Source organism: Diachasmimorpha longicaudata, chromosome 19 (assembly GCF_034640455.1).
Source record: "Diachasmimorpha longicaudata isolate KC_UGA_2023 chromosome 19, iyDiaLong2, whole genome shotgun sequence".
Taxonomy (NCBI): Eukaryota; Metazoa; Arthropoda; class Insecta; order Hymenoptera; family Braconidae; genus Diachasmimorpha; species Diachasmimorpha longicaudata.
This window is the reverse complement of record NC_087243.1, coordinates 2,242,211-2,269,262: the sequence shown is the minus strand read 5'-3', so window position 1 is coordinate 2,269,262 and position 27,052 is coordinate 2,242,211. Positions and strand designations below refer to the sequence as shown.

The 27,052-nt window shown below is 38.3% G+C and overlaps 2 protein-coding genes and 1 long non-coding RNA gene across 14 annotated transcripts in view; 1 reads left to right on the top strand and 2 right to left on the bottom strand.

The window, feature by feature from the left end:
* The window catches only part of Lola (longitudinals lacking), a 51,077-nt gene extending 41,172 nt beyond the window's left edge, over window positions 1–9,905 (bottom strand). For 3 of the 6 annotated variants that reach the window (XM_064137802.1, XM_064137803.1, XM_064137804.1), the window contains exons 1-6: window positions 9,726–9,903; window positions 6,203–6,398; window positions 4,852–5,240; window positions 3,428–3,662; window positions 2,979–3,159; window positions 598–735 (exon numbers count right to left, since the gene is read on the bottom strand). In XM_064137802.1, the coding sequence (XP_063993872.1) occupies window positions 598–735; window positions 2,979–3,159; window positions 3,428–3,662; window positions 4,852–5,240; window positions 6,203–6,376 (1,117 nt within the window). In that variant the 5' untranslated portion in view covers window positions 6,377–6,398; window positions 9,726–9,903. Of the gene's footprint in view, window positions 1–597; window positions 736–2,978; window positions 3,160–3,427; window positions 3,663–4,851; window positions 5,241–6,202; window positions 6,399–8,605; window positions 8,758–9,725 lie in introns of those variants that run through there. The other 3 variants (XM_064137799.1, XM_064137801.1, XM_064137800.1) reach the window with 3 other exon arrangements.
* Window positions 9,906–10,646: 741 nt separating this feature from the next.
* Window positions 10,647–27,052, top strand: part of Psq (pipsqueak) — a 53,533-nt gene continuing 37,127 nt past the window's right edge. For 2 of the 7 annotated variants that reach the window (XR_010300526.1, XM_064137778.1), the window contains exon 1: window positions 26,892–27,028. Coding sequence is in view for 4 of the 7 variants with exons in the window: in XM_064137778.1 (XP_063993848.1) it covers window positions 26,982–27,028 (47 nt within the window). In the remaining 3 variants the exon portion in view is untranslated. Of the gene's footprint in view, window positions 11,095–26,368; window positions 26,870–26,890; window positions 27,029–27,052 lie in introns of those variants that run through there. The other 5 variants (XM_064137784.1, XM_064137781.1, XM_064137779.1 and 2 more) reach the window with 5 other exon arrangements.
* Window positions 25,828–26,721, bottom strand: LOC135171316 (uncharacterized). The gene is made up of 2 exons (XR_010300527.1): window positions 26,582–26,721; window positions 25,828–26,374 (listed from the first exon to the last, which is right to left on the bottom strand). It is a non-coding gene; the product is annotated as an uncharacterized LOC135171316 (long non-coding RNA).

Here is a 27,052-nt window from a genome sequence, read left to right as displayed (position 1 = left end):
TTTGATGTTAGAATGAAATAAAATAGGGGATAACGTGCCCTGGACAGAGGTATTTTAAACAAATTAAATAATAAAAAAAAACGCATTTTATGTGATTAAATTTGATCTTTCAGAGACCGTGCCACGCTTGAACACCGACATCACGTTTGCCCCACGTTGCCAGACAGTTAAATCATGAAAAGCCTCGTAAACCTGCGCAATAGGCAATTTTTAGTTAATTAAACATTGATATGTTAAACCGAAGTGATTAGCAAATGAGTAATTCAATGTAACGTGACCGAAACCCCCGAAAATATCAATTTTTTTCTTAAATAATGAGTTAATTATCGTAAATTTTGATTAATTAATTTATTCCTCATTTGTCTAAGCACTTTATCAGACTCAATATTAATTAATATATTTTAACGAACTAATTAGAGGCTTTATGACGTCTAAATCGAGGTTTGGACGTCAGTTTTTTTGAATTTGAGACGATTTTTTCGAAATTTTGAGAGAAAAAAATTTTTTTCTTTGTTTTTTTTTGGGGGAAACGAGGGTAAAATATGCCTTTTGTTACGGTTGACATCGGCGTCTGGTAAATGGTGAGGATGAGCCTACCTTGAGAGTCGCGATGAGCTTGTGCGGCCTCCTGGGCAGCCAAAAAAACTTCGTCATTAGCTCCAGGGGCACCAGCAACAGTTCCAACGACGCCACCCGCATTACTTCGATCACCCGTGACATGCCACGCTGCAAGACCTGATGACATTCCCGAGGGAGAGAAAATAAAATAAATAATCAGTGGACGATAATCGAATTAATCGAGGAAAAATGAATATCGAGAGGGAAAAATGTTTAATTAGTTTTTGGAACGTGATAAGATATTTATTTAAAATGAATTTGAAATGGAAGTTATTAGTGTTATGGGGTGAGGGTAGTACATTACGATGGCAAATCAATCAGTTGTATGTGATAAATGTATAATTAACATTAATTGGATTCGTTTTTAATTAATTTTTATTGTTTTTTAATTTTAGGTTTGAAGATGTGGTTTTCACAGCCGCAATAGGTATTTGTTTAATTAATTAGGGAGTTGGATAATTGGGGGGTGAGATGTTTATCGTTGGGTAAATTTGGGAGAAGATTTGACGGTTTTTTGAAAAAAAAATTGAAGAGAATTTTGAATATTGAAATTAAAAACAAAATTTTATCGTAAAATTTTGGTTTAAATTAAAAATTGAGTGAAAAATGGAAAATATCGCAGTAGTTTCTTGATTTTTAATTAATTAGTTTATTCGTCTGTTAAAATTAGGGAAACATTTGCCAAATTTAATGTCAAAATTGGAAATTTTGGAATAAACTTTTTGTTTTGGATTTTTTCACAAAAAGAATTTTAAGAAAATTCGAAACGTTAAAATAAAAAATGGATTTTTATCGTGAAAAATCGATAAAAAATGTTTATAACTAACTAACGAACCTAAAGATATTTCAGTGCAGTTTTCCATTTGTTAATAATTTTTTAAAATAACGAATTAAATAATAACTTTATTCGTCAATTAAATTCAAGGAAAATTTCTCAAATTTCATATAAAAATTCCAAATTTCCGAACAAATTTTTCGTTCTGGATTTTTCCACAAAAAGAACTCGAAGAAAATTCCAAACAACAAAATAAAAAATGAAATTTTATCGTGAATAATCGTTAAAAAATATTTATAATTAACTAAAAAACCGAAAAATATTTCAGTCGATTTTTTCATTGTTAACGAATTTTCCTTTAAATCACGAATTAAATAATAACTTCACTCAATGTTTATGACATTCCACACAAACATTATCTTATCCACCTATTAAAATTTCATAATATCCAAAATTTCATAACATTTAAATTATTAATAACAAACGTTCAGTACCGAAGTGACAAAACGATCTAACCCCCTTTATCCAGTCCTCAGTTCCCGCTGAATATCTCTGAATCCAAGAAAGCTATCAAAATTTTCCTCATAACCTTTTTTGTAGACCAACTCAAGATCTACAATAAAGATAATGACAACAATATCGCTATCTCCCTCAGAAACCGAGATAATTGCAAAAATATCTCACCCCTCCACGAGATAAGTCAACTTATCTCACTTCACCACTTCGTTACAGATTTCATTCGTTTAAATTAATTAAATCATGTTAATTACTGCATTCGTCGTCGTCGAACATTAAGTTTCTTAAGATAAAATTGTAATGTTGAACGATTAATTCCGTACATCTCTGACACCTGGGTAGTGCTAACTCCCTGATGGAGAATAGCGTCGAGTGACATCTTAACCGAATCTAAACTATATTTTCTCCCCTGTTTATTAGCAAGTGATTTTAAAAGTGAAGCAACATCGACTTCTGGACGCGGTATTCTCGGTTGCTTCTTTTTAAATTCAACGTAGTGGGGTGCACCCTGGGATGACCGCGCCCCCCCACCTGCAACGAGGAAACCCAAACTCTAGTCTACGATTTATTACTCGTTTCCTTCGATTTTATTTACGAATACGTTAAAAAATCCCTTTCGTTTAATTTAATCTGGCACTTAACAATTTACAACTAATATTTATTTACTTCCTTAACAACTATATCAACTCCTAAACATCAAATTTTAATTAAACAATTGTAAGAATAATAATAAATTAATATTCGGTTAAAAACGTTTCAAAAAAACAGATTTTATTCTGAATTTTATTGAATTTATCATTTGTTTAATGAAAATTTATCCTTTTGTTAATTGTTTATTAATTTTATCGAATCATTTCAGCAATGGGGGGGGGTAATAAATATTAGTAATAAAGTGCCTGAATATTTTTGTACTCCCTAAATCGATAATAAACAATTGTTTTTTTCAATTTTCTATCGATCAACCGATTTATTTGCCATCGTTTTATTATTTATAACAATTCTACGGAATTTCTTCGGGAAATTTCATGTGATAATGATAATAGACATAATGACATGTCATTTAACTCACCGGGATGTTGACTTGGATCATGCGACGAGGGTCCAGCTCTGTTATTATCTTGTTCCATTTCATTGAGGTCATTCATGTCATCGTCAAGTGTCAAGTCTTCAACACTCTCCTCAGGGTCCTCCAGGTACTCGGACTTTGGCTCAATCAGGTTATCCGTGGGTTCAGCCTTTTCCATTGGAATCTTAAAGATAAAATCGATAATTCATTTAAAAAATCAATTAATTAATCAATAAATCATAATTCATTAAACTAATTAATTTATTAATTTTCCATGGAGTAATTGTTTCGTGTCTTTCCACACTGCAACGTCACGTAATCAATCGACAGAGACAGTAGGATAATTAACACGAATTAATATTCCAACGAGCGAAAGAATAAAATGCAAATGTCAGCAAATCTCCATTAGACGTTGGATAATTTTGGAATTAATTAATTTTGAAAATAATCACCTGGTGCATGTCGTCGGCAGGTTTCGTCAAGTGTGTCATGAGTGCTGACTTGCCATCCCCACCATCAGAGTGCAATTTATCATCAACAGGCGTAAGACCAAGTGACGTTATTCCCAATTGTTGGGGTAAATCACTAGAGTTTGATGCCTCGTGGTTGTCCATTGATGTATCATCACCAACACTTCTTCTTCTTATTTTGTTTCTCTTTCTGGCAACAGGACTTTGGGAGCCTTCCCTGTAATAAATAATTAATAATTTATTAATGATTAATTAAACAATTAATAATTTATTAATGATTAATTATTAATTGATTGGTTTGTTAAGGTTGAATTTTCTTGATTGCAATTAACTGCAAACAGCCTCAGCCTCAGATTCATTTTTTTTTATTTATGAAAAAGGATTTGGTTTTGAAGTTGATAATGTTATGTTGTTAATTAGAGGGTTAAGGTTCAGAAATTGTTTTTTAAGTGATGTAGTTGGACGAGAGAGGGGGAGAAATGAGGTGTTTAGGGGTGAGAAATGAGTTATTTTGAGGTGATGAATTATTTTAGGGGAAAATTTCAAGAGATTTTTTGTACAATTTTTGGTTTTTACAAAAAATTTGACAATTGAATTTCACCTTAAAATGATTTGGGAGAAATTGTTAGTGAAAATTGAAGAAATAGTTGCTCCAATAACATCAAACAATATCAGAATAAGAAATAATTTGTTTGTAATAAATATTTGATTTTTGCGATCGAAAAAAATATTTTGCGATTCATAATTCTGATTCAATTATTTGATTTGATTTATTATTAATTTTGAAGAATTTATTGTATTAAAAATGCCATTAAAATAATAAACAATTGACTTTTCTTCTAATAAATGTTTTGACGATTCAAATAATATTTTTTGTTTGAAATTTTTTGTTCAATATCAGCAACGAATATTTTTCCAAATCCAAAATTCATTTAGTTCAATTCATAATTAACAATTTTGAAAAATTTAGTGCATTAAAATAGGAAAACAATTGATTTTTTTTAAATAAACATTTCGACGATTCAAAAAATATTTTCCCAAATCAAAAATTCATCAACTTTAATTCATAATTTGCAATTTTGAACAATTTAGTGCATTAAAATACCATTAAAATAATAAACAATTGACTTTTATTCTAATAAACGTTTTGACGATTCAAAAAATATCTTCTGTTTCAAATTTTTTGTTCAATATCAGCAACAAATATTTTCCCAAATTAAAAATTCATTAAATTCACTTCATAATTCAAAATTTCAAAAAATTAAATCTCCCAAAATCCCATCCAAACAATAAACAAATTAAATTAATTTCCTTCAAAAATCATTTTCTCCCCATGAAAAAAAACATTTCTCAACCCCCTCATTTTTCCCCCCCCCCATCCCCACCCCAAAATTCATAACAATTACCTGGAGGAAACGCCTTTGGGTAATTGTGGACTGGCCGAATCCTCTGGTACATCAGCAACTGAAACATGTGCTATACTCTGCCTAGGAACTTTGCTGTTCTTCTCAATTGTGAGACCGGAAGACGCATGTGGAATGTCTGACAATACAGGCGGTTGTGTTTTCTGTCTCGTATCTGTTTTGGTGCTGTTGCTGTGATTACCCCCAGTCTTGCTTTCCGATAATCCCTTTATCTGTAGGGACTCGGCCGCCTTCAAAAGTGCTGCCAATTGGTCTTGGGATATATTAACTTCTCCCCTGTACATGTAGTCCATCATGGCCTTTAGCTCCTTAAATTTCACGTCCTTCAGGATAAAGACAGGATGTTTGTCATAGTGCTCGCTGAGAAGGCCCTTTAAATAAACAAAACAAAAAAAAATTTAGAAAACATCAACATCAAATTGTTAATATCACAAAACAATTCATAATTCCCAAGAAATTTTACAAATTCAACATTTTTTTTCTACTCACAATCTCATTATCTCTAATGACTTTTTAAATTATTTCCCATAATTTACGTCATACCCTTAATTAACATTAACTAAAATCCCCAAAACCACAAACATTTACCACCAAAAACTTCTCAATTCATCAAAAAAATTCCCAAATCCTTCACAATTCCCCAGATTTTCCCCCAAATTAATTAATTTTAACCCCAAAAACATCTCCCAAACCCCCAAAATCCCCATTTCCCCCATCCCCACGACTTTAACCCACCCCCAGATGATCTCCCCAGCCTCTGACACCGGAAAACTCCACAAATCCCCCTCCACCCCCCTCCCCAAAAGGACTTAGCAAACTTCAACATACCATCCCAGGGCTCGTGCCCTGGAAATCGGCCATTTTGCTTTCCCTGTATTGATCATACGACCCCAGGAGGGGATTTGGGTTTGTCCCCCCCCTCCCCTCTCCCCATTTTCCCCCTGTTTATTCTCCTCATCTGCGCCCAGCCATGAATTTCACCTCATCCCAATTCCCCACCGCCATTTTGTTTCACCATCAATCCTCCCATCTCTCTCATTCACTCTATTTGGTATTGATCTAACTCCAGGGCACCCAACGTCACAAAGAACTGAAAATATCAACGTTGTACGTTGTACCTTTCACCATTTTCCCCACCTCCCCACCCCCCCCCCAAAAGTCCCAATTTCCAATTCTAATATTCGCAATATCGTCATTTTACGACGTCCTAATGTACATCTAATCGATATTTCATGGCGTCGATTGTCGGCAACAGGTCGATCAATAAACCCAACGTACCCCAGGTGATTAATCTCGATTATCACCTGGTAATTTATGAAAATAATTAACTCACCTCAAAGTATGGACTGCACGCGGAGAGGACCACTTTGTGGGCCTTTAGGTACTTCCCCTCCGCCGCTAGGGTGCAGTCAACCAACGTACCGCTCTCCAGGAGTGTGTCGAAGTTTTGTATGAGCGTGCTCTGATGATTGTTCCACCTCAGGCAGAACTGCTGATCGTCCTCCATATTTCAATGATTTCCCTCGTTTCTGTTAATCCGTTGGAACAAAGAAAAAACCAAAAAATAATCACTAAAATTGTCAATCAAAGTCGTCACTGCTACCTAACACACAACCACCCCACCATCAGCACCAATATTAATCACCCAAATATCCTTAATTAATCTACCACGAGTTAAAAAGCTCAACGACGCGACCCCAAGCTTCCAAAATGGCTGTATGATGCAAGCGCGTCCGGATGGTCTGGCCTTTTTCCTTTGTGCGTGTCCTACCTAACGGTAACGATATAACCAGATGGTGGGGATGATGCGGGAGGACGACGCGCAAGCACTGCGCATGCGCAACCCCAAATACAACGAGCGGCATATGCGCAATAACATCGGCGCATTGGTAAGCCCGAAAGCAAAAGGGGGGGGGGGGGAAATGGAGAACTCCAATGGGGGAAAAAAAAATGAAATGTTGGGAATGTTATCCAGGGATGGGGCCATGTGCCAATGTGCCCTGGGGCTTGCGGCAGCTGGAGAATAGATTTTTTTTTTTTTTTGGGTGCGGGACGATTGGCTCAGGGGCGAAGGTATAAATTGAGTGGTTGTGGTTTGTCGAGTTTTCGAGAAAATTCGATAAATTTAAGTAAGTTCGAGGAAATTCGAGAAATTTTAGCAATTTCGAGAAAATTCGAGAAATTTTAGCAATTTCGAGAAAATTCGAGAAATTTGATGACGATGCGCAGGAAATATTTTAATTATTATTGAAAATTTGGAAATAATAATAATAATAATAATAATAATAATTGACAAAAATTGTTTCACCCTTTTTTTACCCTTCGAGACGTCCCTCCAAAAACGATATGTGTGTGTGTGTGTGTGTATAAATGATTATGAATGTGTGTGTGTGTAAATGGAGATGAATTTGTGTGTGTGTGTGTAAATGGATATGAATTTGTGTGTATGTATGTGTGTGGATGTGTGAAAATGCTTATGAATGTGTGTGTAATGGAATATGAATGTAGGTGTGTGAGAACGTGTGTATGTGTGTGTGTGTGTAAATGCTTATGAATGTGTGTGTAATGGAATATGAATGTAGATGTGTGAGAACGTGTGTGTGTGTGTGTGTGTGTGTGTGTGTGCATGTGTGTGTGTGTGCATGTGTGTGTGTGTTGATGGTACATAAAATCAATCGACAAATTCATAAACTGCGCAAACTCACGGAAAATCGATCAAAGGGTTGAACCATACCCCCACCACCCCCCACACACACACACTTCCCCTTCACCCCACCCACCCCCTCAGTTGATAAAGTAGATACCCAAACGATTGCATAATCTATTTATACTATTATCACCTCCGCCCATTGCGTCACAGATAAAAAAAAAAATAAAACAAAAACATTACCATCGATTAATCACCAATTCCCCATCCACTTTACCCCCAGAGCAAACAATATCAATTATTTAATTATTTAATTCCATAAATCCACTACATCAAATAATAATAATAATTATTATCAACACTCGTCTAACCCCACCACATGACTAATTACACCCTAAAATTAAATAAATAATTTATACCAATGATTAATAAAATAAAAACAAAAAATTTACTCTGTCGGTAAATTGTCTAGGGACCCTAGATTATTATGTCGATCGCCTGATGTCTGGCACGTAGACGAGAAAATGTGGATGGAAAAATGGCAACTAAGGGGGGTGGTGGGGGGTAGGGGAAAGGGGGTTTAGAGGGATGGTGAAAGGAGGGGAGGGCGAGAGGGGGGGAAATACAGTGAAGACAAACGAGCGCGCGCACCTCCTCGAGGGGAAACACCTCTGGGTTTTGTACTCAACGTTTCCCTCACCCTCCCCCCACCCCCCCTGACCACTTCACTTCCCCCATCGCAACTCCCCTGGAATAAAGCGGCAACGGGGGCACCCAATATGGCGGCCAACAGAATCGTACACGTACAAAATGGCGAAAATTCATCATAAAATTCCAAATTCACCCCAATAATTACATTTTCACACCTCAATTCACCCCAAATACCCACCAATTACCCCTAATTTCATCCCCACATACACATTCGTACTAATCACGACGCCATAACCATCAAAATCACCGGTTAAATATCGATTAATCGGCGAATTCGGTGACGCCCGAACGACAAAAAAAAAAATTTCTATCGAATTATCACGATTTATTCAACATTTCTCCCCAAAATGGCGGATTTCAACTGAATTTTTCACTCACCAAAAAATCCTCGGGTATAAAAAAACGTTTCTAATATCACAAACGAGGTAGACGCTACACTAGGAACAACACCCTGGAGGGGGGGGGGAGTTAGTATTTCACGACGTGTGTTAGTTCCACGATGCCCTTCACGACAATGGCATTACGTACGTTGAACGTTGCTCCGGTTCACCCCACCATCAACCGTCCAATACCCCCTCTTTTCCTCTCTCCTGGGCTTTCCGGAGGAAAAAAAAAAAAAAAGTCGTGGCAACGCCGGCAACCCAACCGTCGCCGCTTCCACAAAGTCGGCCCGTTCTACCCCGTTTTTTTTTTTTAAATATTAATTCCAAGAAAAGAAATAAAAATTGAGATTTACGTCGCCAAAAAAAATTAAACACAATTTTTGTTGACGAATTTCCCTAGTTTACAATTTTTTTTTTATTTACTGGGGAAAATTTGGTGAATTTTGGACGACGTAAATAATTTATTAACAATTGTGTTTAATTATTTAGCGGAGGGTGAAGTGATTTGTCGATTTTTTTGGGAAATTCAGGTCCAAAAAATGAAGAAAACGACAAAACCGACGAAAATGTAAGAAAATAAATTACCAAAAACCGTTGGTTTTTCATCGGAAAAATTTATTTCCAATTCAACGAACGAATAAAATTTTCCGAATTATCGATTCAACTTATGAATAAAACGTGTCATAAAATAAACAATAAAAAAAAACGCTGAGCGACGTAAAAATAATCACATGTCGGTAGATTTAGTTACAAAAATTTGCATACTATAGGCAAACGGCGATCGACGTACAGTAATGGCGGCCAATGTGGCCTCGGGAGTACAAAATGGCGAAAAATTTCGGCGAAAATTCCGTGGGAAAGGCCATTCCCCATTGTCCCCCCTCGAGATACCATAAAAATCATCGGAAAAAACGTCGAGAACGTGCGTTAAAACGATAAAAACGACTGAGTTAACCCGGAAAATGATTTTTCTGGGGCCGACGATCCCCGGAAAAGCCCAACGAAAAAGGGACGCTCACTCTCCCGACTGCCTCGGTCACCGGAAAATCAACCCCTCGACCCTCCCTCCCCCCCGCCGATACCATAAATCATCGTTAATAAATTGTCTGACTCACCTAATGTTGGCACAGTCTAAATATCACAAGAGGAAAATTCTTGAAGGAAAACTACGCTCTCCGGTGGAAAGTCCGGGTCCTCAGCGTGCACTACCCGAGCGTCGTGAATGCTTCCAACACAATGGCGATCCTCTCTCCCGTACGTAACGATCGACGACGAATGCCGAAGTGCCAACCGACTATTGCACGGAATATCGTGAAGGACCAGATTGAGCAGACGCTGCGCACATCCACCGCAAACGACCGTAAACCCGTCACTGCGCATCTACCTCCCAAGAGTGGGGTCGAGACTGCCAGTACCGTACCACGCGCTAAATCCCCCGTTCCCTCCAACATCCCCCCTCCCTTTCCGCCCCAAAAAAAAAATTTTCCCCACCAAAATTTTCTCAAAATTCCTCCCCACCCCCAAAACCAAATCCAAAAAAAAAATCCTCAATTTTTTTCCCTCAAAAATCCTCTTTAATCGCCGGAAAATTTCGAGAAAAATCCCATCCTCTCAACTTCGCCCCTGATCCCGTAAGTAGTCCACGCATCCCATTGGCTCCCAACGATTCTGACCCCCCCGGGGGGGGGTGGGGGTAGGCGTTGGTTTTCGTTCAGTCGGGGTATCACCACTTCCCGATGGCCTGCGCAACCCGCGGGAGAGGCGAAAGGAGCTTCTTTAACGCGGGAGAAGTGGAAAGCCGGGAAGAGAGTGCCCCCCACCCCCCCTGTCCACCCGCCCCCCCCCCTCCCCCCACCCACCCCCTCTCGTGAGGAAGAGGAATATCGAGGTCCACAACAAAATCGCTTAATCGCTTTGCGCCACCGTCTGCGCTGCGAGCGCATATCCACCGGCAAAAGACCCCCTTCCCCCCTCGCCACCCCCCCCCCACCCCCCTGCCCCCCACCGACCGCCACCTAGTGTGGAGTAAAAATCATACCCGCACCAGCGAGTCCTCACAGCGCGCTAAAATCCACGTCCACTCGACGTTCGCATCGCGTCGCGTGTGCGTTATCTTGACAACAACAAATTATTTTTTTTTTTTAAGTCAATATTTTTATGTTTAAATTGAGTTGTGAATGATTGAGGTTATCGAGGGCAGTTGAATTTCCCGGGCTTTTTGTTGGGGGGATTGATTTGACAGGTGTGAGGAGTGTCGGTGGATTTTTAATGAGGGAATTATGACAGCTGACGTTTGACAGTGAAATTGAGGTGATTGGTGGGATTTTGGTGTTTGTCGATGGTGTATTGTTTTGTGGTTTTCGAGGGATTTTTGGGAGGTTTTGGGGACTTGTGCGGGCCCAACGAGCCGGGATTGTTTTGAATTGGATTTGTTGGTGTGAGGGTAGGATATTCGAGATCAGCTGTCAACGGGGTCATGGTAAGGTACGAGAAATTAGGGATGAGTTTGATATATTTTTTTTGGATCGAGTTATCGATTATTTTTAAATCGATTGTTTTTAATCGATTATTTTTTAGTCGATTTTTTTTTTCAATCGATTATTTTTCATCTATTTTTTATTGATTATTATTTTCAATCGATTTGGTATCGATTATTTTTAAATCGATTTTTTTTAATCGATTATTTTTAATCGATTGTTTTTTTTTTGATTTTTTTTAAAATCTATTATTTTTAATCAATTGTTTATTGATTATTTTCAATCGATTATTTATCGATTATTTTTAAATCGATTGTTTTTTAATCGATTGTTTTTAAATCGATTGTTTTTTAATCGATTTTTTTTTCAATCGGTTTTTTTTTCATCTATTTTCTATTGATTATTTTCAATCGATTTTTTATCGATTATTTTTAAATCGATTTTTTTTAATCGATTATTTTTAAATCGATTGTTTTTTAATTGATTTTTTTTTTAATCGATTATTTTTAATCAATTTCGTATTGATTATTTTCAATCGATTTTTTATCGATTATCTTTAATCGATTATTTTTAAATCGATTATTTTTAATCGATTAATTGATTATCGAAAAATTTGGGACTATAACCTCAATTCGCGCGCTTTTAACTGGTCACGGTGGGTTTGACAGTTTACGAATGGGGGAGAACGTGGATTTGTTTTGGTATTAAAAACAAGGGGACATGGGACACGGCGACGCGCGAAAATTCAAATTACGGAATTCGATAAATCGGTGATTAGCGAGTTTTTCGGGTGTGCCGAGGGTTTTTGGGACTTATACCTTAGCAGGGTTTTCGATCACACCTCCCACCATTTTTTCCATGAATTTTGAGGGGTAGAAAAACCAAAAATCGCCCCTTTGGTGATGAAAACACGTCAAATTTTGGGATTTTTCACGGTTTTTCCGGGTTCCTCGACCCCCCGCCACTTTTCTCCCTCATTTTTCCGGGGTTTTCCGTTCCACCCATCGGATAATTCCCCAAAGTCATGGGGAAATACCTCAAAACCTCATTTTAATTTAAAAAAAAATTCTTTTTAATTTTTATTTTTGAAATTTAGGCCAAATTTTGAAGAGGGAAAATATTTTCTTTTGTATTTTTCCGGGTTTTTCCGTCCCACCCATCGGATAATCCCCCGAAACACCTGAAAACCTCATTATAATTTTTAAAAACTTCATTTCAATTTTTGAAAAACTTCATTTTAATTCTAATTTTTGAAATCTACACCAAATATTGAGGTGAGATTTCAAGGAAAAATATTCTCTTTTCCATTTTTCCGGGTTTTTCCATCTCATCTATCGGATAATTTCCCCAAACCCATCGAAAAATACCTCAAAACCTCATTTTAATTTTTTAAAAACTTCATTTTAATTTTAATTTCCGAAATTTAGGCCAAATATTGAGCTGGAAAAATATTTTCTTTTCCATTTTTCCGGGTTTTTCCATCTCACCCATTCGATAATCCCCCAAACCCATCAAGAAACACCTCAAAACCTCATTTCATTTTCAAAAAACCTCATTTCAATTTTTATTTTTCAAATTTACGCCAAATATTGAGCTGGAAAAATATTGTTTTTTCCATTTTTCCGAGTTTTTCCGTCTCACCCATCGGATAATTCCCTAACCCCCCCGGAAAACACCTCATTTCAATCCCAATCCCCAAAATTTCCACCAAAACATCAACCCACCATTTCAAAAAAATATTTTCTTTTCCATTTTCCCTCAACATTCACACAACTTTTACCCTCTCCCCTGTATACCGTTCGCCTTCTCTCCTGATAAAGAGAAATGCTGCCTAGAAAGCAGGTCTTTGCTTGAATCTAGGCCAGTAACGCTGGCCCGACGTACACATTCTCCACAATTTTACTGTTCCCTCACGACTGGCCTTGCTCGCTCACCTCGCTCAGTCCTCCACGCCGTGAAATCATCATTCCAGCAATTTTTTATTCTCCTATTTGTTTATAAAAAAATCATTAATAAATAATTCATGAAAATTATGATGTCTAACTACTGAAACTGTAGGGGGGTCGGGGGGGGGGGGTGACTCATATCTAGTGAATTTCCAATCGAATCGTTATGTGTATCGCACTCTCTAGATTCGCCTTTCTTGTGTCTGTCATTTTCTCTTTTGTCCCTCCCCTCCACCCCCTCCTCCTTCCCCCCTCCCCCTCATCACCTCGTTCACTGCGTCGTACCTCTCCCCCTCCAGGCGATCCACTCGCTCCCCAACCTCCCCCCGACCCTCCGCCGCTCCTTGTGGCTCCTGTAGTCTGTTCTGTCGGTTCTTTCCCCCTCGATCCCCCCCTCCACACAGACTCAGGCACTTTTATCTCTTCTTGTATTTTTTTTTTTTTTTTTTGCCTCTCGCCTCCACCTCTGGGTCTTACGTGCAATAGTGGTACATCTACCGTTACTCATCCGGATGTCCCTCCGGTTCCTCCATTCCACCGGTGAATAAGACCTTATGATAAAAGGAACAAAGTAAAAATTGTTTTGGTCATTTGTTTTTGTAGTTGGAGGTTTTTTTGTTGATTGGTTGTGGGTTTTGGTTTTTAGGTTGTTGGTGGGAGGAAATTTGGGAATTATTTATGAGTTTGAGTTGTTTAAAATGAGTTTATTTTAATAATTAAATAAAATAATGATAAGTAATGAATAATAAATAAAATTAGTTTGGTCATTTGCTCTTGTTGTAGTTGGAAATTTTTTTTTGTTGTTTGATGGTGGGTTTTGATTTTTAGTTTGTTGATGTGAGGAAATTTGGGAATTATTTATGAGTTTGAATTATTTTAAATGAACTCATTTTTAATAAAATTGTTTTGCTCATTTGTTTTTGTAGTTGAATTTTTTTTTGTTGTTTGATTGTGGGTTTTGGTTTTTAGTTTGTTGATGTGAGGAAATTTGAAAATTATTTATTTGTTTGAATTATTTAAAATGAGTTTATTATAAATAAAATTGTTTTGCTCATTTGCTCTTGTAGTTAGAGAATTTTTGTTGTTGTTTAATTACAGATTTCGATCTTTAGTCAGTTGCTCTAAAGAAATTTAACACTTTTTTACAAGTTTGAATTGTTTAAAAATAAGTCACTTCAAATAAAATTGTTTCGCTCATTTACTCTTGTTGTAGTTAGAAATGTTTTTTTGTTGTTTACTTGTACGTTTCGATTTTTAGTTTGTCGATCTAAATAAATTTCAGAATTATTTACAAGTTTGAATTATTTAAAATGAACTCATTTTAAATAAAAGTGTTTTGCTCATTTGCTCTTGTAGTTACAAAAACTCTTTTTTGTGTAATTATACATTTCGATCTTTAGTTAGTGCCTAGCAGGACATTTAATCCACTTATTCACAACTTTCAATTATTTAAAATTAGCTCATTTTTAAATAAAATTATTTTGCTCATTTGCTCTGATAGTTAGAATATTCTTTCTATTATTTAATCACACATTTCGCTCTTTAGTAACTTCCTCTAAACAAATTTAATATTTTTTTACAACTTTCAATCATTAAAAATCAGCTCATTTTCAAACAAAATCATTTTGCTCATTCGCTCCGACAGTTAGAATTCTTTTCTATCATTTAATTACAGAGTTCGATCGGCAATTAAATTTAGTCACTTCCCCTAAACAAATCCAATACTTATTTACAATTTTCAATCATTAAAAACCCGCTCATTTCCAAATAAAATTATTTTGCTCATTCGCTCAGTCAATTTAATATTTTCTAATCACTCCTTCCTCTCACATCACAAACGTCTTCTTTATTTCACACCCCCCCCCCCAACATCCTCCCCCTCAACCCCCCTAACCCCTCCCACTCCTTCATTTCCATTAAAAAATTTTTAAACAATTGGTTTACCCTCCCATAAACCCTCAAATCCCAATTTGTTACATCAAATCACAACATGTTTTGTTACACATATACACTCATTACACTCATCTGCTCTACCTAATTAACCTCATTATATACATCACACATCAACTTTAATTTCCAATAATTTTTTTCCTAATTAATTAATATCCTTAATTATTTCCCTATCAATTCTCCCGAAAAACCCCCAACATCGCACCTTAAAAATACTTTTTCAAATTTCAATTATCAATTCAACTTATTCCTTTCATTATCATATCCTGGACATTCCCCAGGAGATGATTCAAGTCCTCCTCACGACGACTTGTTCTACTTAATTTCAAAATTATTTTCAACACTCTTTACCCTCATTTCATCATTATTTTTTTTTTTTTAACGTTTCTCATTCTCCTTTCAAGACAACTTTTTAGCTCTCATTTTATCCTTGATCCTTCTACCTCTCCCACCTACTTTCTGTTCATAGACCGTCTAATATGGGTACATTATAGTTATCTCCCTCTCTCTACCTCTCTACCTCCCTCCCTCCCTCCCCCCCCCCGCACCCCCCGCATCGTCTCTTTCTCTTCCTCTATCTCGAACGAGTTCTCCTCCACCTCTCGCCTTTCACCCGCCACCCACATCCTGGTAGGACTGAGACGAAGAAGAGTGTTATAAAGAGGAAAAAAAAAAAAAAAAAAAAAAAAAAAAGTAGGGGAAACCCGTTCAACACTGACATTTTCCCATCTCCTTGGGTTTCTCATGGCAATAACATACGAAAGTAGAAAAAAAAAAATATTAAAGGAAATTTTCAATTTCGGTTTTTTATTTTTTTTTATTTTTTTTTATTTTTTATTCTCTTGGGGGCTTTTTGCGTTCTTTTGTGATCTTCGTATTCACCAGCCACCTATATCCTGGTGCGAGTGATGCAAAGAAGAGTGTTATTTAGAAAGAAAAAAATTGATTAATTAAGAAAAATTGATTAATTAAATTTTTTTTTTTTAATTTGGGGGAAATCGGTTCAAAACTGACGTTTTTCCATTTCCTTGGGTTTCTCATGGCAATAACATACGAAAGTAGAAAAAAAAAATATTAAAGGAAATTTTCAATTTCTTTTTCTTATTTTTTTTTAATTTTTTTTATTTTTTATTCTCTTGGGGGCTTTTTTCCTTCTTTTGTGATCTTTGTATTCACCCACCACCCACATCCTGTTACAACTGATACAAAGGAAAGTGTTATAACAAAATTTAGAAAAAAATAAAAATTAATTAAAAAAAAAATTTTTTTTGATTAAAAATTTTTCCATCCCCTGAGGTTTTTAATCGCAATAACATACAAAAGTCCAAAAAAAGAATATCAAACAAAATTTTTTAATTTACTTTTTTTCCTCTTTTTTAAATTTTTTAAATTTTTTCCCTTTTTTTTATTTCTCATTCTCTCGGCGCCTATTTCCCTTCTTTCGTACTCTTGCACATTCACCCACCACCCACATCCTCGTACAACTGATACAAAGAAAATGTATAAAAAAAAAAAAAAAAAAAATTAATTAAAAAAAAAATTTTTTTTAATTAAAAAAAAAGTGGGGGAAACCCATTTACCTGACGTTTCTAATCTCAATAACATACAAAAATCCAAAAAAACATCCAACAAAATTTTTAATTTCTTTTCCTCCCCTTTTTTTTATTTCATTAAAAAAAATTTTTTTTCCCTTTTTTTTTTTTTTTTTATTTCTCATTCCCTCGCCATCTTTTTTCCCTTCTTTCGTGCTCTTGCGCATTCCCCTTATCTCTCGAGTTTCTCATTGTCCGTCGTAGGTATAACGGCCATCTGTCCCCCTCCCCTCCCCCCCCCCTCCCCCCGAGCTTTTTCACCCTACGCTTTCATCCCTTCGCCAGCGTTCACCGCTCCTCACAAAGGGAACTCTCCTATCCACCGTTCGCTCTCACCCACCCACACACAGGATCCTCCCCTATTCCGTTGTATACGTGTGTGCATTTTCCTTTCTATTCGATTCCTTCTACTTCCACTCTCATCCCCCTACCCCCCCCCCCCCACCACCCCCCGGCCGCCCTTTTCCACGAGCGCAACATCTCACTGTGGGATCCACTGGGGCTGTTTTCGTGGAGACGAGAAAAGCTGGGGAACCCCTCAAGAGAAACCCATTTCCACCCCTTTTCTTCTCTTATTTCTTACCCACCCCCTCCACACACACACACACACATGCGATATGGTGTACTGGTTTCCTCTATATCCTTTCAGGGAGATAAAAATCCTGTCTTGAATGCAGAAGGAGAACAGAAAATCATCTGGGGAATGGAAAATAAAGTTGAAATTTTAGTTTTGGGGGGGTGGGGGGGGGGGGGTGGGGAATGTCTGGGGGTTTAATTTGGTTTTTGGGGGTTTGAGGGGTGAGAAAATGCTTTTGGGAATAAAAAGTAAAGTTCAAGTTTTGATTTTTGGTGGGGGAAATTTGGTTTGGAGGTTTAATTTGGTTTTTAGGGTTTTTTGGAGAGCTGGGGGATGAGAAAATGATTTTTGGGATGAAAAATAAAGTTTAAATTTTATTTTTTGGTGGGAGAAATTGTCTGGGGGTTTAATTTGATTTTTTGGGGGTTTTTGGAGAGCTGGAGGATGAGAAAATGATTTTGAGAATGAAAGATAAAATTCAAATTTTATTTTTTAGGGGGGGAAATCGTTTTGGGGTTGATTTTGTGTTTTTTAGGGTTTTTTGGAGTTTTGAGGGATGAAAAAATGATTTTGAGAATGAAAAATGAAGTTTAAATTTTATTTTTTGGTAGGGGAAAATGTCTGAGGGTTTAATTTGTTTTTTTGGAGGTTTGAGGGGTGAGAAAACGATTTTAGGAATGAAAAGTCAAGTTCAAATTTTGGTTTTTGGTGGGGAAAATGTCTGGGGGTTGATTTTGTGTTTTTTAGGGTTTTTTGGAGGTTTGAGGGATGAGAAAATGATTTTGGGAATGAAAAATGAAGTTGAAATTTTATTTTTTGGTAGGGGAAAATGTCTGGGGGTTCAATTTAGTTTTTTTGGGGTTTTTGGAGAGCTGGGGGATGAGAAAATGATGTTGGGAATGAAAAATAGAGGTCACATTTTGTTTTTTGGTGGGATAAAATGTCTGGGGGTTGATTTTGTGTTTTTGAGGGTTTTTTGGAGGTTTGAGGGATGAGAGAATGATTTTGGGAATGAAAAATAAAGTTGAAATTTTATTTTTTGGTGGGAGAAATTGTCTGGGGGTTTAATTTGATTTTTTAGGGGTTTTTGGAGAGCTGGGGGATGAGAAAATGATTTTGGGAATGAAAAGTTAAGTTCAAGTTTTGGTTTTTGGTGGGGGAAAATGTCTGGGGGTTGATTTTGTGTTTTTTAGGGTTTTTTGGAATTTTGAGGGATGAGAGAATGATTTTGAGAATGAAAAATGAAGTTTAAATTTTATTTTTTGACGGGGGAAAATGTCTGGGAGTTTAATTTGTGTTTTTTAGGGGCTTTTTGGAGGTTTGGGGGGGTGAAAAATAGAGTTGAAATTTTATTTTTTGTTGCGGAAAAATGTCTGGGGGTCGATTTTGGTTTTCCAAAGTTTTTTGGAGGTCTGGGCGACGAAAAAATGCTCTTGGGAAAGGAAAATAAAATTCAAATTTCATTTTTCAGCGGCAGAAAAATGTCTCGGGGTTAATTTTGCATTTTTACCGTCCTTCAGACTCCTCAAACAACCCCTAAAAGACAGAGGGATGAAAAAATCCTCTTGAAAAACAAAAAATAAATTTCAAATTCCATTTTCCCCCTTAAAAAAAATATCCCACCATTAATTTGCGTTTTCAACGTTTTTTGGATGTCTAAGGGATGAAAAAATCATCATCTTCCCAAACATTAATTAATAATATTCCCGACGCCATTTTTTCCCTTCAATTCATCAACAAAAAAAAAAAAAAAAATAGATCTCCCCCTCTTCTTCCATTCAATCTCATCCTCCCTTTTGTTCCCATTATTCATTACTATTTTAACGACCCCCGTAACCCACTAAAAGCCCAAGGGTTATGTACCCTGTGGCAAAGGGCTCTGAACAAAGGGCGAAAAAAAAACCCTAGTCACACCCTCGCTCTCACTAGTGCGTCTTAACACGCGCGACCTTGAACACCAGATCACGTCACCCTTCACTGTATCCGGAGGTTTGTACTGCGCAATAGACATTTTCCCTATTTCCCCCCCCCCTCCCCCGCCGACCCTTATGATACGTAATTTTTTTTTTCGACAGGCATCAACCCTTGAGGGTGCGATTTTTCGTGTCTTCGACCCTTCTTCGTCTTCCTTTCATCATTGGAAAAGGGGTTGACGGGGGTGGGATTGTGTTTTCGTGAGGGTTTCATCACTTTTTGAGACGGGGGACGAAAAGTTGGTACTTTTCGGACGGGGGAAGGGTAGGAAAAGTGAGGGTTTCACTTTCCTGGGGTGGGAGGTCATCCCTCTGAGGGGGAAAATGGTGATTTTTGGGACTGGAAAATGAATTTTTGGGGCAGGACGAAAAGTGATCACTTTTCGGACGGGTGAAGGGTAGGAAAAAGTGGGGATTTCAGTTTTCTGGGACGAAGGGTCATCCCTCTGAGGGGGAAAATGGGGTTTTTTTTAGACGGGGGATTGAGTTTTTGGTGCAGGACGAAAAGTGATGACTTTTCTGCCGGGTGAAGGGTAGGAAAAAGTAAGGATTTTACTTTCCTGGGATGAAGGGTCATCCCTCTGAGGGGGAAAATTGTGATTTTTGGGACTGAAAAATGAGTTTTTGGTCCAGGACGAAAAGTGATGACTTTTCGGACGGGTGAAGGGTAGAGAAAAGTGAGGATTTGGGTTTCATGTGGTGGGAGGTCATCCCTTTGGGGGGAAAATTGTGATTTTTGGAACTGGAAATTGAGTTTTTGGTGCAGGACGAAAAGTGATCACTTTTCTGCCGGATGAAGAGTAGGGAAAAGTGAAGATTTCACTTTTCTGAGGTGAAGGAGTCCAAAAAATCACCATATTTCCCCTAGAGGGATGACCCTTCACCCCGTGAAAGTGAAATCCTCACTTTTCCCTACCCTTCATCCGGCAGAAAAGTCATCACTTTTCGTCCTCGGGATAAAAATTCATCACTTTCCGTCTCACGAATAAAAAACTGACTAATTTCCCTCCTCCAGAGTAAAGTGAATCCTTCCCCCTCACCAAATGAAACTAAACCCTTCCCACCCCCATCATAAAAGTGAGCACTTTTCGTCCTCGTGATAAAAATTCATCACTTCCCGTCCTCAGTATAAAAGACCGACTAATTCCCCTCCTCCAAAGAAAATTGAATCCTTTCCAATCTTCTAACGGAACTAAACACTTCCCACCCCCGGCATAAAAGTAACCACTTTTCGTCCTCGTCATAAAAATTCATCACTTCCCGTCCTCAGTATAAAAAACCGACTAATTCCCCTCCTCCAGAGTAAAGTGAATCCTTCCCCCTCACCAGATGAAACTAAACCCTTCCCACCCCATCATAAAAGTCACCACTTCCCGTCCTCGTCATAAAAACTCATCCCTTCCCTTCCTCACAATAAAAAAAAAAATCCCTCACTTCCAAATCCTTCACCGTCGCCCCTAACCCCAACTTCCCACCCCCCAAAATCCCCTCCTCCCTCCCTCCCCCCCCCAAATTAAAAAATCCCCCTTCACCCACCCCCACCCAAACCTCCTCACTTCCCCCTCACGTTTCCCTTCAAATAAAAAAAAAATAAACTTTACCTCCCAACGCGTCATAAAACACCTTTCGCACCGCGTCCGAAAACCCATGACTTTGCGTCCTTGACGTACAATAAAACTATTGCGCCTCATCTTTATCAACGAACGATCGGAGATGAAGGAAATTAGTTTGGGAGAAGGGGAAACAGGTGAGAGGCGTCAGGTGAAGAATGTTACGCCTGATGCGAGGTGAAATGCTTCGGGTACCTGTTGGGGTTTATCCTGAGGAGGTGAACGAAGGGCAGACTCTGGACGGGCGCGGGGAGGGGGAGGGGGGGGGGAATGCATAGCGGTACTCTTATACCTTACGGTATATTATTGCTCCGGGAATGTTGAGGACGGAAATTAGGACTAGTTTGACACGCTTCCGTAGCCATTTTCCTGATTATTTATCGCTTTCATTTTTTCGGTTGTAAATTGACGGATATTAGGGGGTTTTAAGGGGCGGGAGGAGGGGTAGGGGTAATTGATGATTAAGATTTTAGGTGGGATGAGGTGTGATTGATATTTTTTTAATGAATTTTAAGGGAATTATTGAATTTTTTGGGGGATAACAAGAGCTTTCAGGATTTTTTAAAAATGTTTTTGGGTTTGTTAATAATAATTGAAGTAAAGTTTATGATTTTTATTGATTGGTTGTTAAAGTTTTATAAAATTATATGAGAGTTTTTGAGTTTTAAGAATGATTTTCTTTTATTTTTGTAGTTCGTAATTTTTTATCGTTTGTTTTTGTTTATAAATTAATTAATGTTGTTGTTTATTAGTTGGAATATTTGTTTAGAGTTAATCATAATTATGATTTAAGGTGGGATAAGATGTATTTAATATTTTGAATGAGTTTTAAGGAAATTATTGAATTTTTTTGTGAAAAACAAGAGCTTCAGATTTTTTTTTCTATTTGTTAATAATAATTAAGTTAAAATTCATGAGTTTCATTGATCGGTCTTAGAAGTCTTATAAAATTATCCAAAAGTCAAATTATAGAAATCCCACTTCGCGCAATTTTTTAATTTATAATAATTGCATTCGCTCTCGTATCAACAAACAATAAATTATTACCACCGTTTCTCCTCGGTTATTTAAACAAATCCATTCCCCCACGATACCGTAGAATCGATTTTCCACTTTCCATAAAATAAACTCTCGCCCGGTTCATTAAGTATTTGCATTTCATTCGTCCAACTGAGTAAATCAAAAATAATTATTCTGTCAATTCGCAGACGAGCGGTTACCGCCGGATGAAAGTTGTACGATAGCTCCACTGGTGCAGTTGTAAAAAAATTAAGTGGGAGATGCGAATGGCGAATGGGAGAATTGTTTGTCACTCGTGTAGAAAGTATTATTTCTAACTCCGGTATTTGGGGTAAATGTCGTTGAAGGAATCTTCGTTTTTACCGTATGTGGGTCGGTAAATTTGTTAGTTAACGGCTCCACTGGAACATTTAAACAATTGCAATCCTCAACTTGAAAAAATATCGATATTTCGATCGATATAAATAATATTATTATTCGTTGGAGCCTCTTTAGGTTCAAAAATGAAAGCATAAATAGCCCATCTCTGGTGAGAGACGTGAGCCGACAGTCAGCCGACACTGGCCCAGTGTCGGTTAATGTTGGCCGATGTCTGGCCGACTGTCGGCCAACACTGAAATTGGTCTCGGTTAATGCTCGCCGACGTTCCGCCGACATTGGGCCAGTGTCGATTAATGCTGGCCGGTCCCCGGCCGATACTGAAATCGGTCTTGGTTAGTGCTCGCCAACGTTCTGCCGACATTGAGCCGACTACGGTTAATGCTAGCCGATCCTCGGCCGACACTGAAATCGGTCTTGATTAATCGGTAAATGCTTGCCGATCCCGAGCCGACATTCTGCCGACATTGGGCCAATTACAGTTAATGCTGGCCGACACTGAAATCGGTCTTAATTAATGCTCGCCGATCCCGAGCCGACATTCTGCCGACATTCGACCAATTACGGTTAATGCTGGCCGACCCCCGGCCGACTGTCTAATAAAATTATTAAACTCCTTCGATACTTAAATCATTAATCCCCAACCCCCTGATGCACCGGCACCAGCGAATCCTTTGTCCGCCCCAAGACAAGAAAGTAATGGGCGAAGGGCGAGGAAATCGAAGGGACGAAGGGTTTTTCCATTGGACTGTTCGATCCAAAAGGAAAACCGTGAGTCTCATGCTAGACCTCCAACTTCTTCAAAAGCATTTCCCTCTCCCTATTCCCTCGAAGGATCGTCTGTATTCTTTCTCATCCCTTTCTCCCTTTCCCTTGTATTTCGTCTCTTCACCAAGAAAATCCACATCTCCACCCGAGAAATTCGGAAAAAAAATCTCCAACGAGGACCGAATATTCTTCCCCTCGCCCTTTTCAACGGTTCCTCTTCATCTTCCTCACAACCCCCCCGCACCCTCACCCCCCCGCCGCCGCCACCCTCTCACGCATTTCCGTTGGTTGTCGTTCTGTTCTACGGAGAAAGCCGGGTGGAAGAGAAAAATAAAACGAGGGTCACATGTATACATATATATTGTGTATGTATGGGTGCCCTTCCTCTTCCCTTTGTACTTCAGTTAACATTTGGTATTTGGATGTCCCTTTCTCATCGAAATATTACACACACACATACACACATACACATACATACACCATGTGCATATAACACGTTCGTGCAAACACACACACACACACACACACAACAAATATATGTTGTATGTGTGTGTGTATATATATTTGCGTGCACACATACACACATACAACATATGCGTATAACACGTGCGTGCAAACATATACACACATACTACGTATTCGCATACACACACACACACACACACACACACACACAAATATATAAATGAAAGACGCTATTTTCTCGTGGCCCCTTTTTTCTGAGCTTCTCTTTTCTCTTTATCCCCCCATCACCTCACTCCCTCCATCCTCCTCCTCCCCGTCCCCCCAACTCCTCTGACCCCATCACTTCTTTATATCCTCTCCTTCTTCCTCCATTACCAACTCCCACAAAACTCCTTCATCCTTCATCCTCCCTCCGTTCTTTTTATGTATTTTTTTTTTTTTTTTTAATACTCTTTTTATACCTCTTCTCGTCTGTCTTCTCCCCCCTCATTTCTTCCTTCCCAGTGGAAGTTTCCGAGGCCACGGGGCTTCACCTCCTCTCCGTCTATTTTTCATCCTTTTTACTTCCCCCGTACCCTTTACCACCTCACCGCCCACCTCTTACTCTCCACCTATTCCTGACTTTTACGTTTTTCCAACGTTATCGACGTTCCTTAGTGCCTTATCTCACTCCTTCTCATTCGCGCGTTTCTCCTTTTTTACGTTTGCGAAGAGGAGGACAGCGACGGCGGGCTTAGTGCTCCTACCCTGCAGGGGATCGGGGAACTTGAAGGTCTTTCAGGGCGCAAAACTCAAGCGAATACTCCGGGTTTTTCAATGCTTTCCTCTGTTCTCGGGGGAATTGATTTTTTTTTGAGGAAATATCGGGGGAAGTGATGTTGAATATTGTTGTCGGAAAATTAGGATTAGATTAGATGTATTAGCATTTTTGGAATTCGAAGAGAATTAGAATTAGAGAGAAATAAATTCCGGTTTAAATCAGCTGGGGATTGAACCCGGGTCTTCTGGTTTTACGGCGCCTGCGATTATCCAACTGAGCTATCGAATGGTACAGGAACTCACTCTCAAATTCACCAGAAACATCGCCTAATCCTATTTTAGGGCATCACATAATTTGAAGGGAATTAGAATTAGAGAGAAATAAATTCCGGTTTAACTCAGCTGGGGATTGAACCCGGGTCTTCTGGTTTTACGGAACGTGCGATTATCCAACTGAGCTATCGAATCGTACAGGAATTCACTCTCAAATTCACCAGAAACATCGCCTAATCCTATTTTAGGGCATCACATAATTTGAAGGGAATTAGAATTAGAGAGAAATAAATTCCGGTTTAACTCAGCTGGGGATCGAACCCGGGTCTTCTGGTTTTACGAAACGTGCGATTTTCCAACTGAGCTATCGAATCGTACAGGAATTCACTCTAGAATTCACCAGAAACATCGCCTAATCATTTTTTAGGACATCACATAATTCGAAGAGAATTAGAATTAGAGAGAAATAAATTCCGGTTTAAATCAGCTGGGGATCGAACCCGGGACTTCTGCTTTTACGAAACGTGCGATTTTCCAACTGAGCTATCGAATGGTACAGGAATTCACTATCAAATTCACCAGAAACATCGCCTAATCCTTATTTAGGACATCACATAATTAGAAGGGAATTAGAATTAGAGAGAAATAAATTCCGGTTTAAATCAGCTGGGGATCGAACCCGGGACTTCTGCTTTTACGAAACGTGCGATTTTCCAACTGAGCTATCGAATGGTACAGGAATTCACTATCAAATTCACCAGAAACATCGCCTAATCCTTATTTAGGACATCACATAATTAGAAGGGAATTAGAATTAGAAAGAAAAAATTTCTGGTTTAACTCGGCCGGGGATCGAACCCGGGTCTTCTGGTTTTACGGAACGTGCGATTATCCAACTGAGCTATCGAATCGTACAGGAATTCACTCTCAAATTCATCAGAAATATCGTCTAATCGTTCTTTAGGGCATCACATAATTGGAAGGGAATTAGAATTGACGAATTATGACTTCACCGAATGGTCAGGAAGTCGCGGGACACAGACAGAAATTTCCAGGAAATTAGACCTCCAGGAGGCGAAGCGAGGGATGAGGGTTAGTTTTATCAGAAAAATTAGGCTCCAAAATCTAATTTTTTCTACAAAACTTGACTGAACAAGTGGTTGATTGCTATTTTGTCTCACGTTTCGCGCTTTTCATGATTTTTATCAGATACAAAACTATGAAGACAAGAAAATCACAAACAAAAGTATCATAAACAGAAATTATAATTAAATATAATTAAATATTTCCTGAATTATTTGTTTAATACGTGAGAAGAAAAATCCTTTACAATTAGAAATCAACTTCCTACAAAGACTAGACTCAAATAATTATTTATAATCATTTGGACTGTGATATTGTTGTCATCATCATTATCCCAAACAAAAAAATCTCGAACAAAAATATAACAAACAAAAATATAATCAACATTAAATATTTCCTGACTTATTTGTTTAATCCCTAACACCAAAAATCCACTACAATTACAAATCAATTCCCCCACAAAGACAACACTCAACTAATTCCTCCCAATCCTCCACCCCACCATATCCCCCCCTCCACCCCATCCCTCCACCATATTTTCGTCCATAACATTCCCCCCTGATCATCATCCCCATAAAAACTATCTGATCGATTACCCACCGACGACGAGGACCTACCACCAGAAAATAATCGCACGTTGAAACATCGTTAGCACTTCGCTCTCGTTATCACCCCACCGGTCACCAGTTAACCCACTTCCCCGATCCCCCAGACGTCCGCCAACCGACGACCAACCTCCCGTCGTTGTAAAAATCCCCAGGAATTTGAATAAGTGAGAGGTGACGATGAAGAAGAGCTGAAAAAAGTGTATATCCACCAGGTTGAGGCGTCATTGATCCAATTCCTCCTGGCAATGAATAATTGAGACATTCTGAGACGTCGGTAGAATTCATCTGCAAAACGAGGAAAAAAAAACGTTAAACGAGTCGCACCACGTCAAGAAGACGAGGAAAGAGGAAAAAATTAGCATCCGGATAAAAAAAAAAATAATGAGACACCAGAGGAGAGAGATGACACGAAATGAGAGGGAACGATCGGCGAAAAAGAAGAGGAAGAAAATGGAGCTTAGACTGTACGTTATCGTCGTCGTGTCTAAGCACCTGATAAAAGTCCGGGTGTCTACGTGCAGATAACGTCCAATACCCGGTGTACAGACTCGCAGCAGATAGATAAAGATAAAGAACAGTTGGGAGCAGGTGAAATTATTGAATACAAAACCAACGCCCCAGGATTCCATTCGATGTCGTGTCATCCTCAGTCCACAAGTGATAATTCTGGGTACGACGTGTCGTGTGTTTAACCTGATCGTCACATTCCCTGAGATTTTGCATGAGTTAAATACTGGTGAAGTCGTGGAGAAGTGAAACGTCCTGGGTAATCGATTCTTGGTAGGTTTTTCACCGGGATTCCCTACCTTACCGACCACCGAAGGATATTGGATCCTCAGATGGGTTGGCGTTCCTTCGGTTCTGCGACGTTTCCTTTGTTTGGGATTTTTGGATGTTAATTATGACTGAGTTTCTTCGATGGTGTGGCAGCCATTGGAGGTTGTTGGGGATGTGGTGGGGTTG